The 13,000-nt window shown below is 44.1% G+C and overlaps 2 protein-coding genes across 2 annotated transcripts; both read left to right on the top strand.

The window, feature by feature from the left end:
* The first annotated feature begins 4,372 nt into the window (after positions 1–4,372).
* Positions 4,373–7,890, top strand: LOC127346680 (uncharacterized). The gene is made up of 7 exons (XM_071818529.1): positions 4,373–4,541; positions 4,684–5,205; positions 5,366–5,446; positions 5,527–5,601; positions 5,697–6,669; positions 6,756–7,006; positions 7,104–7,890. The coding sequence occupies exons 1-5, from the start codon at positions 4,373–4,375 to the stop codon at positions 6,095–6,097; spliced, it is 1,248 nt and encodes a 415-aa protein (XP_071674630.1). The 3' UTR covers positions 6,098–6,669; positions 6,756–7,006; positions 7,104–7,890.
* LOC127346679 (uncharacterized) lies at positions 6,099–8,117 on the top strand. Its single transcript, XM_071828916.1, has 5 exons — positions 6,099–6,669; positions 6,756–7,006; positions 7,104–7,228; positions 7,405–7,983; positions 8,066–8,117. The coding sequence occupies exons 1-5, from the start codon at positions 6,099–6,101 to the stop codon at positions 8,115–8,117; spliced, it is 1,578 nt and encodes a 525-aa protein (XP_071685017.1).
* Positions 8,118–13,000: the final 4,883 nt, after the last annotated feature.

Here is a 13,000-nt window from a genome sequence, read left to right as displayed (position 1 = left end):
TCAAGTCTATTCATTTATAGATTATTTCTCGGCATATTTTTAACCCAAATAACGAAAATAATAATAATGTTGCATTAAAATAATGTTGAGTTCCTTATTACATAAAAAAGCAAATGAATGATAAAGTTCACATGCAATGTTCCTTATTACATTATAGTTAAACAAATAAAATTACATGCGGTGACTACTCCTTCTTCTCCGCATGTCTTTGTCAATGTCCATTGATGCTCAATAATATTCGCTTGGAGACGAGCGGATAAATGGTTATCACAGAGCTTGATGTGCTTATGGAGAAACTTCTCAAACGTTGCTGCCCTTGCCTGTGGCTCAACCAACGTATTCCGAAATTGTCATCCTTGGTCATGTAGTATGTCATCACGCTCTTGCTTAATGATCATGTTGTGCACGATCACACAAGCAAGCATCACCTCATGCATGGTTTAAACATTCTATGTTCTAGTAGGGTGACATGGAATAGCCCACCGATCTTGCATTACACCAAATGTCAGCACCACATCTTTCCTGCAAGACTCTTGCCTCTGGGCGAACCTCTTTGTTTTCTCGGTTGTAAGATTACAAACTGGCTCCACTAGTGTGGCCCAGTCCCGATAGATGCTGTCAACAAGATAATATGGCTTGTCGTATGCATTTTAATTGATCTCATAGCTGCACATGAGAATACCTTTTACAAGCCTAGAGAATACCGGAGAGTGATGGAGCACGTTGATATCATTGTGGGAACCGGTCATGCCAATAAAGGGGTGACAAATCTACAAATCATGTGATGCAATATATGCTTCGATCATCTCCGGAAACCGTCTTGCCTCGTTGATCAACAACAGCCGAGTAGTGTCAGCAACAGTTGGCTCTCTCACGTAAAAATCGTCAAACACCGCAACCACGGAAGAACATGCACGTCGCCTCCAAGCAGGTGGCCGCGAAACACTTTTGATAAGAAGCGAGACCTAGCTTACCAGTGGCATCGGCCGGCATCTCTTGACATCCGATAGAGCCGCCGAAACAGAGTTTCCGTGAAGACCGGCCTGGTAGGATGGAAGTAGTCTCGATACTGCCGACCCTTTTCCACCAAAGTTTGCGCACTACTTGTGAGTTGCATGTCAACACCAATGATCTAGTTGATCTAAAGAATTTGCTCGATAAAGAAGGAGCTCCTGGTATCAACCAACTTGGGATGACATATACCCGTGTACTTTGCACTCGCGATCGAACCATATACTCCGTTGCGGCAGTGCGAAACAAGCGAACCGTGCACGCGCCGGTGCACTCCACCTTCCCCGACCGGCGACCGCGCGCAGTTCCATCGAGCCGCACACGCACAGGACACGCGCGTCCCGGTCACCCCGTACGTCGCCGGTGCGGCCCATTTACGGCGCTGTCGCCGCGCGTCCCCCGTCGATCCATCCATCCATCGGCCGCGGGCTCTCTCTCTTTCTCTGGCCCGCCCGCCCGGCCCGGTCCGTGACTGACTGACCACGACCGTGAGCCCGTACGTACGTGACGAGCGACGGATACGCGTACGTACGTAGGTATAGCACGTATGCATTTGTAGAAACGGATAACGTTTCCGATGGACCACGCTGCGCGCGTAGGCTTGACCGACCGGAGCGGCACAGTGCCCCGGACAGGTACGCCTGCGGCTACCCGTTCGCCTGCGTCCATGCGCGTGGGGACCCGCCCCGCCCGGCGAGAGACAGGTCGGACCTAGTGCGTCCAGTACAATACATACTACACACGTACCATGTACGAGCGGTGCACGTACGTCGTACGTATACCAGCAGAGCAGAGCTGAAAGCCTGAAAGAGTGATGGATAGTACATTCGTAGATAGAGGTGTCGCTCAGATCCGTTACTCCACGATGGGGCTACACCTACTGCTAGCTAGCTCGACGCAGCCGAAGCGTACATATACCTGGCTCCCGTCTCGCCAACCGTGCGCGTCGTGGTCGGCACGGACGTCCCCGTTAGGCCATGTACGATGTGAGCTATTTAGAGGGGTGTTTATAAAAGTAAATCAAACATTTTGCTAAGCACCACAGTTTATTTATACATGAGAAGTGTCTAGTTAGGCATCTGATTAGTCTCCCTCTCCCCTACTTTAAAAGGAAGAGAGCGTCCCATCCAACAAATCTCAGCCTTCCAAAGGATATATCCAACGCCTGAAATCGCTCACATCTTTGAAGGGAGCGGACCAGCGGATCACAACCGTCTACACTGATCCAGGAATAAATTAGATCGTGCATGTCCAGCACCACTTCCTCTTGCCGTGGTCGCCCAGCAACTTCCGCACAGGAGCAGTTCTCCACGTCTGCCAAATGCCGCCGCCTCGCTCGCTTTTCCTTCGCCACGTCGCCGCCAAAGAATGTCCGCACAAAGAAGATAGCTTCTCCACGTCCAGCCGTCGCCCGCCCTGCTCGCCTTCCTCTCGCCGCCCAGCAACATCCGCACACGAGCAGTTCTCCACGTCCAGCAGTCGCCCTGCTCGCCTTGCTCTCCCCGTGGTCACCCAGCAGCAGTTCTCCACGTCCAGCCGTCGCCCTGCTCACCTTCCTCTCGCCGCCGTCGCCCAGCAACGTCCGCACAACAGCAGTTCTCCACGTCCAGCAGCCGCCCTGCTCGCCTTCCTCTCGCCGTGGTCGCCCAGCAACGTCCGCCCAGCAACAGTTCTCCAGAAAACTGCATGCTCTGGCAGAGGAATCAACGCCGCGTCTGTCTTTAGGTTTCTTCAGACAATCGGCCCTGCAAAAACAAGAAGCATCAGGTATCATATGCAAGAATCTACTGATAAATAATTAAAATCTATACTCACCCTTAGCTATATCTACATATTATGCTAATGCTACTGAGAAGGGGTTCAAAAAAAACTTCAAAAAAGTACTATGGAAGAAATGATCACTGTCATATAAAAGAAAAGGTACTGTACCCCTGGAAGGTTCACAATTTTTAAACCAATATATATATGGAGATTAGGTTTTGCAATAATCTAGATTTGCAGGTCAGATTAAGAAATAATACCACGATTGTGTTTTACAATCACATTTGAATGTCCAACAAACATTTTTGTTGCTAGGCCCAGGTTGCACCATATAAGTACTGGGAATATAACTCGCTTAAAACACCATGTACTCACGCTGGGTTCTACAAGAATTTGATAGAACATCTGCAGGAAAGTCACCCAAAATACAGTCAAAACCACCTTTTAATTTCTGCAGTTCCGTGGATTTCCTGCAGTCGCGCAATGTGATTGAATTGAAGAAAGTTCTCATGCTGTCACCGTTGAATTGACTATTACAATTTGCTGGTAGGCAGTTTTAATGCCTCTTAATTTCACAGGGTAGAGGAACCTAAATTTGGTATGGCATCTTCCTCACGGGCTCCATTCCAAGATATAACCAACGGGCGAAGTCAAGGTAGCTGATAGAACACGCAATCTTCAGGAAGATCGTTATTATTTCACATTCGTTATTATCTGACATACTAACTTGTCATGTGTATGCAGATTCTAAAGAGGTCAAAAGGCAGAGGGATAGGGAGCGGTATGCAAATAAAAAATATGAGATTTTAAAACGCCGACGTGAACTACGGGATCTTAAAAAATAGGCAACCGCCGCTGTGAATGATGAAAGCATACCATGCTCTACACAGGCCACCAGAATATCTGGAGTCACCCAGGCTACTAAAGAAGGTCATGTGTTCTATGCTTCCAACATATATGTGCCATGTTAAAAATGCTAAATTTGTAGGTGCAACTACTTACTACAGGTATGGCGACACATGGTGACGAGTATGCATCTCAGGTGGGCGGTGACGATGAGTCCGCTTGGTTGCACACAAATGAAGCATGCCAGCTGCAACCAAAACCAGGAGCAGAAATACATGTTGTTACCACTCAGTCCAATATTGCAGGGGCAGGTTCACACAACCGATTATCTGGTAATATATTTGTCTGCAACATGTTTTATTAAATTGAACAATTAAAAATGCTCTACAATCTAATCTCACAAAGTTCATGTGTTCATATTTTGGGATGCAATCTAATCATTATTATGTCACATACTAAAGTGAGATGTGTATGCAGATTCTAAAGAGCTCAAAAGGCAGAGGGATAGGGAGCGGTATGCAAATAATAAAGATGAGATCTTAAAACGCCGACGTGAATTACGGGAGCTTAAAAAACAGCCATACGCCGCTAACAATGAGGAAAACATACCATGCTCTACACAGGTCACCACAATATCTAGAGTCACACAGATACAGAACATTGCTACTGAAGAAGGTCATGTCTTCTATACTTCCAACATATACGTGCATTGTTATTTCAAAGGCTCATTTCGCAGCTACAGATACTTACAGATATGGCGCCACATGTGCAGCAGTATGCATCTCACCTGGGCGATGACAATGAGTCCGATTGGTTGCACAGAAATGAAGCATGGCAAATGCAAGCAAAACCAGGAGGAAATAGACCTATTCTTGTCGCCCAATCCAATATTACTGGGGCAGGTTCACTCAGCCAAATATCGGGTAATATTTTCTTGGGCCTCTTGTTTAATTTATTTAAGCAAGTATATATGCTCTACATCACACTTGTGCGAGTGTGTTGCTGTGACAGTGTGTTTATGGAAATTCTCTGACAATGATGTTTTTATTACTGGTCCTGTGACAGACCTAACAAACAATCGCGTATGCCCAAGCCAAGGCCGCCCAAAACGCACTAACATGTCATGGTATGCTCGAATGTCTGAAGAAAATAAAGCTGAGTATCTACAGAGACAGCGTATAGCCCACCAACAAAAGATAGATGCGGCAAGGAGTGGACTCGACGGGTCTCAACCACCAACTACTTATATACCGAGTTCACCGCATACCCCAATGAGCAACGTGACTCAAACGCCATGCTGCGAGTCAGCTATGGGGCATGTGTCCACATCTGCAAATTTTCATGGGCAAGAGAGTTTTGTAGCAAAAAGTGCAGATCCTCATAAGAGACGGCATCAACGCAGGGAAAAATACTCGCTCATGACGGATGAACAGAGGGAAGAATATTTGCGCAATAACCGCAAGTATAAGCATTGCAGAAGGGAAAGCGGGACACTGTTTGACCACAACGATACTATACATGTCAAAAATAGCTCCGCATCTAGCCCACGAACCAATGATGCCATGCACGCACAATCATCTGAGCCAGGTATTGTTGCTGTACTAATGTTCATGTTCATGTCCATACCAGTTAGTTCTCTCCATGTATTATTGTACAACGGAATTAATATTCTGAACATTTTCTGCATATCATTCATTTATTGCGTTTGTAAACTGCTATTTATCAATTGTCATGCTATTTAATACAGATCCAGGTGAGACAAACATTACTGATGAATCCGATCCTCCGGGGATTTTTGAACCACTTGAACAAGATGCTAGGTTCGAAGGTAAAATAGCATAACGATTGTGCACATTTTTATAAGGCCTCATTTATACATTAAGCCAATTTAACTTGTTTTGCACACAGAAAACACGGAAACCATGCAAGAGGAAGAAACAGTGCTTGATGATGATGAAGAGTGCAGGATTTTTACTGGTCTAGGTAACTCATAACAATAATTAATTTTTTATAACTATTAAATTCTGGTCAGAATAAGTGCCGCATCAACTAAATTACTATTTGTTCTGCTTGTGCAGGTGATGTATTTGATTCGTACCGATTGACAACTGATGTGCCTCAGAGTGAACAGAATGATGATCCTTATGACTTCGTGTACCACAATCTGCCAAAGAAACATCATGTTTTGAAAACAGTACCAGACTGCATCCATTGTGGAGCAATGAAGCTACAATATGAGGGCCCTGCTTTCTGTTGCAGAAAAGGAAAAGTCAAGATAGCTACCCCTGAAGTTCCTCAAGAGTTGCGCCGTTTGTTTACAAGTCAGGTTGATGCTGATGCAAAATATTTCAGAAAGCATATTCGATATTTCAACACCCACTTCTCCTTCACAAGCCTTGGAGTGACCCTCGACAAGACCGTCGATCTTGGCGAGAACCGGTGTGTATACATTTCGTGCACAAGGGGCACTATATTATAAAATGGATGATCTGGTGCCAGGTGATAAAGGACCTAGACATCTCCAGCTCTACTTCTATGATACAGATGAAACCTTGGAACATAGAGTGAAGCGGTCTCCAGATCTTGATATCAATATCATACGGGCCATTCTGGAGATACTAAAGGACAACCCCTATGTGAAGACCTTTAAAAGTTGTGGATCTGTTCCGAACCTGGAAGAATATAGAATATCACTTAACACGGACATAAGACTGGACCAGAGAAGGTACAATGTCCCCACAGCTTCACAGGTGGCCGCGATGTGGGTTGAAGGTAGTGACCCGCAAAACACTTTTGATAGGCAGGTTGTCGTGCATGGCAAAGGGGACCGTCCTATATTTATTAGAGCTTACTATGGTTGCTATGATCCTTTGGCATATCCATTATTCTTCCCGAGAGGGGAGACGGGGTGGAACCGTCGGATACCATATGAGATACCACGTAAAGTCACTCAGCAAGGGGACAAAGAGGATGACACAGAGCGTGAACCCTTGCAAGGTCTAGACCAAAGTTCCAATGTACATCTGGAAGAAAACACGGATGAGGTAGCAGGTAATTATCCCTGACAAAACAAGTTTCACATTTTAATGATTGTTAATAACGATTGACGATTAATCATTTTCTCATCCATGTTCCAGATGATGAAGAGGACCAGGATGAAGAGGACCAGGATGATGGTCAAAACGGAGGTAAAAGAAAATTTGTTAGCGCCAGGGAGTACTATTGCTTCAAGCTACAAGTTAGGAAAGGACTTTTCAACATTATATTGTTCGGTGCACGCGAGCTCCAGCAATGGGCTGTCGACATGTACATAAAGTGTGAGACTATGAGACTTGATTTTTTTTCCAATCCTAAGAATCAGAAGCGCATACGTGCTGATTTATACCAGGTATCATACCGTCTCCATGTTATATCACACACGCACCGCCTCCCCACCGCATGTCAATTAACAGGACAATGATGTTTTGATTGTTTTATTAATGAAGGGTGTTGTTGACGTCATGTATGCTGGCGAGACACGTGGTAAGCATGTTGGTAGGAGAATTGTGCTACTGCGGACTTTTCCAGGAGGTGATAGAGACATGCAGCGAAGATTCCTCAATGCGATGGCGTTAGTCCAGCGGTTTGGGAAGCCTGATTACTTTATCACAATCACTTGCAACCCACACTGGGAGGAGATTACATCCAAACTTGAACCCGGACAGACACCACAAGACCGTCCAGACCTTGTGGCGAGAGTATACAGGGCCAAATTGCGAAGTATCAATGATCTCTTAATCAAAAAAGATACTTTGGTGAGGTTGCTGCATATGTCCATGTTACTGAGTTTCAAAAGAGGGGGCTGCCGCATGAGCACATGCTTCTGATCATGCGTTCGGATAGCAAGCTAACAAACCCAGATGGATATGACAAGGTGATATCAGCAGAACTTCCTAACAAGGACTTCTACCCTGTATTGCATGCTCTGGTGGTCAAACATATGCTCCATGGACCATGTGGTGCTCTCAGGAAAAATTGTGCTTGCATGATAGATGGTGAATGTCGATTTCACTATCCCAGGCAGTTTACTGATGCTACACAGCAAGGAAAGGACTCATATCCTATCTATAGGAGGAGGCACGATGGTTGTCAAGTGAAGGTCAGGGGAGCAGAGTTGGATAATAGATGGGTTGTCCCATACAACCCTGGTCTGCTTATGCGGTATAATTGTCACATCAATGTTGAAGCTTGCTCAAGCATCAAGACAGTGAAATATTTATTCAAGTACATCTATAAAGGACATGATCGTGCATCATTCTCAGTGGATCCAGCAGGAGATAATGAGGGTGAAGTGATCAATGAGATTAAACCCTACAGGGATGCCAGGTTCGTGGGGCCACAAGAGTCTTGCTACAGGCTTTACGCTTTTCCAATGTACGGTATCTATCCCTCTGTTCTGCAACTTCAGCTTCACTTGGAAGATATGCAGCCTATCACATTCAAAGAGGGCGATGATCTAGACGACGTCGTCAATCGGCCCTCTTCAACCAGTACCATGCTCACTGAATATTTCAAGATGAACGAAGTGGATCCTTATGCAAAGAACTTCTTGTACAAAGAGTTCCCAGAATTCTACAAGTGGATAAAGGGTAAGAAGAAGTGGCAGAGACAAACACTAAGGGGGCGAGGGCAGATTGGAAGAATTGTGTATGCCAATCCTGGTGAAGGAGATACCTGGCGCCGGCGATGGCCTTCTCCAGCCCCCGATTCAGCGCCCCCACGTCGACCTCCAGCACCACCCTCATCCCCCGCTCGGATTCCGCCGAGTGAAGAGGACCCAAAGCCGGGGAGGCCCCAGTGGCGAAGACGGGTGGCCGCGGCTGCGGATCCAGTGGAGACGGGGACTGCCCATCCACCTCCTTTTGCCCCTCCCGCTGGGTGCCCTGGCCTTCCGTTGGCTTCCGGTCGCCTGGACGAAGAGGACGGAGGAGGTTGTCGTCCAGGCCATCGGCGGCGAGGCAGGAGAGCGGGGGTCCGGTCGATGGCCGTGGGAGGGGGGCGGGGGGTGATACGTCCAATTTGCATCACTATTTTATATCATAATTTGCTGTTATTCATTGATATATTTCATATTGGGACACAATACTTATGTTATTTCATCTATTTTGCATGTTTCATCATTATTGGAGGATCGAACACCGGAGCCAGGATTCTGCTGGAAAAAGCACCGTCAGAACGCAATATTTCGGAAGATCAACTCTGGAAGGAAATTATACCACAAATCCTATTTTTCAAGAGGACGACGGAAGCCAGAAGGCGGAGCCAGGAGCAGCCAGGGTGGGCCCACACCCTAGGGCGGCGCGGCCCAGGCCCTGGCCGCGCCGGCCTATGGTCTGGGGGGCCCACGACCCTTTTCGCCTCCTTTTCTTCGCCAAACCCTTCGTCCCGAAGACCTAAGCCACAGAGGGTACCTCGCGAAGAGTTACAGCCGCCTCTGCGGGGCGGAGAACACCAGAGAGAAAAGAGCTCTCCGGCGGGCAGGAATCCGCCGGGGAAATTCCCTCCGGGAGGGGGAAATCGACGCCATCGACACCGTCATCGAGCTGGACATCATCGCCATCACCATCATCATCATCTCCACCATCATCACCGCCGTCATCACCGCTGGACACCGCCACCGCCGTAGCAATTTGGGTTTGATCTTGATTGTTTGATAGGGGAAACTCTCCCGGTATCGATTCCTACTTGTTGTTGATGCTATTGAGTGAAACCATTGAACCAAGTTTATGTTCAGATTGTTATTCATCATCATATCACCTCTGATCATGTTCCGTATGATGTCTTGTGAGTAGTTCGTTTAGTTCTTCAGGACATGGGTGAAGTCTAAATGTTAGTAGTGAACTATGGTTGAGTAATATTCAATGGTGTGATATTTAAGTTGTGGTGTTATTCTTCTAGTGGTGTCATGTGAACGTCGACTACATGACACTTCACCATTTATGGGCCTAGGGGAATGCATCTTGTACTCGTTTGCCAATTGCGGGGTTGCGGAGTGATGAAACCTAAACCCCCGTTGGTATATCGATGCGGGAGGGATCGCAGGATCTCGTAGTTTAAGGCTGTGGTTAGATTTAATTCTTAATTACTTTCTTGTAGTTGCGGATGCTTGCAAGGGGTATAATCACAAGTATGTATTAGTCCTAGGAAGGGCGGTACATTAGCATAGGTTCACCCACACAACACTTATCACAACAATGAAGATTATTTAGCCGTATGTAGCGAAAGCACTAGACTAAAATCCCGTGTGTCCTCGAGAACGTTTGGTCATTATAAGTAAACAAACCGGCTTGTCCTTTGTGCTAAAAAGGATTGGGCCACTCGCTGCAATTATTACTCTGCACTTTACATACTCGTACTTTATTCAACAGTTACATCAAACCCCCCTGAATACTTGTCTGTGAGCATTTACAGTGAATCCTTCATCGAAACTGCTTGTCAACACCTTCTGCTCCTCGTTGGGATCGACATTCTTACTTATCGAAGATACTACGATACACCCCCTATACTTGTGGGTCATCAAGACTATTTTCCGGCGCCGTTGCCGGGAGTGAAGCGCTATTGGTAAGTGGAATTGGTAAGGAAAACCTTTCTTGTTGTGCTGATTTTATTTCTTCGCTGCTATAAGTCATTATGGAGAGATCTTCTCTTCAATTTCTATTTGGGAAATCTACTACTACTGCAACGGTAGTGGATGAGGCGCCAGGTGAGGAAGTAATACCATATAAAATACCTATGAAAATTATTGAACGTGTTATGGATAACCGCTATGAAGGGGATGGAACTGTCCATCCCGGTGATCATTTACTGTTTTTGCATGAATTATGCGGGTTATTCAAATGTGCAGGTATTGCTATGGATGAAGTGAGGAAGAAACTATTCTCTTTGTCGCTGTCCGGTAAAGCGGCGCATTGGTATAAATTACTGGATAATGGGGATTCTCTTGAATGGAATGATATTGTGCCCCGGTTTTATTCTAAGTTCTATCCTCCAAGTGAAATTCATAAGGATCGGAATCGCATATATAATTTTTGGCCTCATGATGGAGAGAGTATTGCCCAAGCTTGGGGGAGATTGAAGTCTTTAATGCTCAAATGCCCCATTCATGAGCTTCCTGGTAATGTTATTATTGATAATCTCTATGCAAGACTTTCTTTTCAAGACAAGACCTTGCTGGATACTTCTTGTTACGGATCATTTACACGCAACAAAGAAGAGTTTAAAAGGGACCTTCTTGATCGGATCCAAGAAAATACCGAAGGATGGGAGAACGACAAGGATAGAGAATCGTATAATTTATGATTATAAATGCATTGAAGCTTTTATGGATACTCGATAAATTTCGTAATATGAGTGCTATATATGGTCTTGATTCTCAAGTTCTGTAAATCTTTATAAAGCTTTTGCCTCTCATTATGAATTGCCAAAGAAGAATTTTGATAAGTATCATGAACCGTATAAAGATAAAATTGATTCATCTATTAATAAATGCGTTGTAGTTGAAAACCGCGATCATGTTATTCCTGAAGTTTATATTGAAAAAACTCCTTTCCCTCGCTAAAATGAAGGAGTACTCTGTTATAAATAGTGCGGTTCATAAAAGTGAAAAGAAACCTGTAGAACCCGAAGAACAAATAAAAGTTGAACCTCATTGTTGCAATAGTTAAAGATCTTGTGACTGAAAATGTGGAGGATGGTCATATTATTTTCTGTGAAGATGCTTCTAATATTGTCTCACATCCTAATAAACCCAAACAAGCTAGTGTTCCTATGCTATCTGTTAAAATTGGTGATCATTGTTATTATGGATTATGTGATATTGGTGCAAGTGTTAGTCCTATTCCGTATGAGCTTTACACGGAGATTATGCACGAAATTGATTCTTGTGAACTTGAAGATATTGATGTGGTTATTCAGCTGGCTAATAGAGAAACTATTTCTCCAATTGGTATTGTTCGAGATGTGGAAGTTTTATGCGGTAAGATTAAATATCCAAATTGACTTTTTGGTACTTGGTTCTGCTGCTAGTGATTATTGTCCTATTATTTTTGGTAGACCTTTTCTAAATACTTGTGGAGCTATTATAGATTGCAAGAAAAAGAAAATTTTGACTAAATTTGCTGGTGAATCTTATGAGTTTAACTTCTCTAAATTTACTAAAACTCCTTATAAAGCTGATTTGCCTAGTAATGATTTTAAAATGGAGCAATGTGCATCTATTGTTCTTGTTCCTAATAATCCTTTGCAGCAACATTTGGAGGATAGCGAGAGCGAAATTTTTAGGAAAGAAAGAGATGAGCTTGAGGAAATTTTTCTTCGCCAACCTATTCTCAAGCATGATTTACCGGTGGAAGATTTGGGTACAACACCGCCACCAAAGGAAGATCCTGTTTTTGATTTAAAGCCTTTACCTGATAATCTTAAATATGCTCATATTGATGATAAGAAAATATATCCTGTTATTATTAGTTCTAAGCTTTCAGAGATTGAGGAAGAAAGGTTATTGGAAATATTGAAGAAGCATCGAGGCGCTATTGGCTACACTCTTGATGATTTGAAGGGGATTTCTCCGTCTATATGCCAACATGCTATTAATATGGAAGATGATGCAAAGCCTGTTGTTGAACCTCAGCGTCGTCTAATTCCGAAGATGAAGGAAGTGGTAAGGAATGAGGTATTACGACTTCTTGAAGCTGGTATTATATATCCTATTGCTGATAGTAGATGGGTTAGTCCTGTGCATTGCGTTCCCAAGAAAGGAGGTATGACTGTTGTGCCTAATGATAATGATGAGCTCATTCCTCAAAGAGTAGTTGTAGGGTATAGAATGTGCATTGATTTTCGAAAAGTTAATAAAGTTACTAAGAAAGATCATTACCCTTTACCATTTATTGATCAAATGCTAGAAAGATTGTCTAAAAATACTCATTTTTGCTTTCTTGATGGTTATTCGGGTTTTCACAAATTGTTGTTAAAGCTAAAGATCAAGAGAAAACCACTTTTACTGTCCCTATGGAACTTATGCTTATAGACGCATGCCTTTTGGTTTATGTAATGCTCCTGCTACTTTTCAAAGATGCATGTCTGCTATTTTTCATGGTTTTTGTGAAAGTATTGTAGAGGTATTCATGGATGATTTTTCCGTCTATGGGAATTCTTTTGATAGTTGCTTGCGAAACCTTGATAAAGTTTTGCAGAGATGTGAAGAAACTAACCTTGTTCTTAATTGGGAGAAATGCCACTTTATGGTTAATGAAGGAATTGTATTGGGACATAAAATTTCTGAGAGAGGTATTGAAGTTGATAGAGCTAAAGTTGAAGCAATTGAGAAGATGCCCTATCCGAG

Source organism: Lolium perenne, chromosome 4, assembly GCF_019359855.2.
Source record: "Lolium perenne isolate Kyuss_39 chromosome 4, Kyuss_2.0, whole genome shotgun sequence".
Classification (NCBI taxonomy): Eukaryota; Viridiplantae; Streptophyta; class Magnoliopsida; order Poales; family Poaceae; genus Lolium; species Lolium perenne.
The sequence above is the reverse complement of the archived record's forward strand: the minus strand, read 5'-3'. Positions and strand labels throughout refer to the sequence as shown.

What these genes read in the sequence shown, in the direction of transcription:
- LOC127346680 (XM_071818529.1), top strand. Translation starts at nt 4,373, where the DNA reads ATGGCGCCACATGTGCAGCAGTATGCATCTCACCTGGGCGATGACAAT. An exon ending in TTCACTCAGCCAAATATCGG is followed by an intron (nt 4,542 to 4,683) that starts GTAATATTTTCT and finishes GTCCTGTGACAG; the next exon opens with ACCTAACAAACAATCGCGTA. An exon ending in CGCACAATCATCTGAGCCAG is followed by an intron (nt 5,206 to 5,365) that starts GTATTGTTGCTG and finishes TATTTAATACAG; the next exon opens with ATCCAGGTGAGACAAACATT.
- LOC127346679 (XM_071828916.1), top strand. Translation starts at nt 6,099, where the DNA reads ATGGATGATCTGGTGCCAGGTGATAAAGGACCTAGACATCTCCAGCTC. An exon ending in AAACACGGATGAGGTAGCAG is followed by an intron (nt 6,670 to 6,755) that starts GTAATTATCCCT and finishes TCCATGTTCCAG; the next exon opens with ATGATGAAGAGGACCAGGAT. An exon ending in TACGTGCTGATTTATACCAG is followed by an intron (nt 7,007 to 7,103) that starts GTATCATACCGT and finishes TTATTAATGAAG; the next exon opens with GGTGTTGTTGACGTCATGTA.